The 978-nt window shown below is 59.0% G+C and overlaps 1 protein-coding gene across 1 annotated transcript in view; it reads right to left on the bottom strand.

Moving 5' to 3' along the window:
• The window catches only part of col10a1a (collagen, type X, alpha 1a), a gene marked incomplete at both ends in the record, with an annotated part of 4,633 nt that continues 3,655 nt past the window's right edge, over positions 1-978 (bottom strand). The window contains one exon of the mRNA XM_080750784.1: positions 1-978. This exon is cut by the window's right edge and continues 863 nt beyond it. Within this exon, the coding sequence (XP_080606910.1) occupies positions 1-978 (978 nt within the window).

Genomic DNA, 978 nt, shown 5'->3' with positions numbered 1-978 from the left:
TCACGTTGAGGCAATAAGGAAGCCAGAGAAAGAGCAGTGGACATTCTCGGCAGCGAAGACGCCATTGGCCTCCTCGTCAGGGATCTGGAGGTAGACTGTGTCCTGCTCATCAAGCTGAAGGACAGCGCTACCGGACATCTGGTCCAGGAAGCCCTTATTGTACTCATCATAGCTGAACATAACGGGCTGGCCGTTCTTGTACAGAGCCACCAGAGCATGAGCTCCATTTACGTGGATGCTGTATGCAAAGTAATAGACTCCAGGAACCTGGCAAGTGAACAGGCCGGACTCAGGATCATAGTGATTCTCAGCGTTGTACACAACCTGGTCGAACTTAATGGGAGAACCAGCAGCAGGGTAGGGGGTGGCGAGGGAGACGGTGAAAGCAGACATGGGTGATTTGACCATGACCTCACTAACCCCAACCCCCATGCTCTTCTCAAAAACGACCTCACCTGGGGGACCGGGTGGTCCTGGGGGACCGACTGGGCCCATGGCGCCATCATTGCCATTGTCACCGGGCAGACCAGGGGGGCCCTGAGGTCCAGGGATGCCCTTAGCAGCAAAACCAGCAGGGCCGGGAGATCCAGGAAGACCTGGGTGTCCCTTCAGGCCAGGAGCACCGGCGGCGCCAGAAGGACCACTGGGTCCTCTGGGACCAGGTGCGCCATCAGAGCCATGAGCACCGGTCTCACCTGCACGTCCGGGAAGTCCCTTGGGACCAGCGGGGCCGGGGATTCCTGAGGCACCTGTAAGGCCTGGGGCACCAGTGTCACCTTTGTTGCCTGTGGCACCAGTGGCTCCTCTGGGGCCAGTGGGACCAGCTGCACCTGGATAACCCTGCTTTCCTGGGAATCCCTGAGCTCCCTGATCTCCCTTGTATCCCTTAGGTCCCTGAGGTCCAGAAGCACCTGTGTCACCCTTATCGCCAGCAGGGCCGGTCGCACCTGTGAAACCTCTATTACCCTGAGGACCAGC

This window comes from Nannobrachium achirus (genome assembly GCF_963921795.1).
Source record: "Nannobrachium achirus genome assembly, chromosome: 20".
Taxonomy (NCBI): Eukaryota; Metazoa; Chordata; class Actinopteri; order Myctophiformes; family Myctophidae; genus Nannobrachium; species Nannobrachium achirus.
Note: the sequence above shows the minus strand (reverse complement) of the source record. Positions and strands in the feature narration are given on the sequence as shown.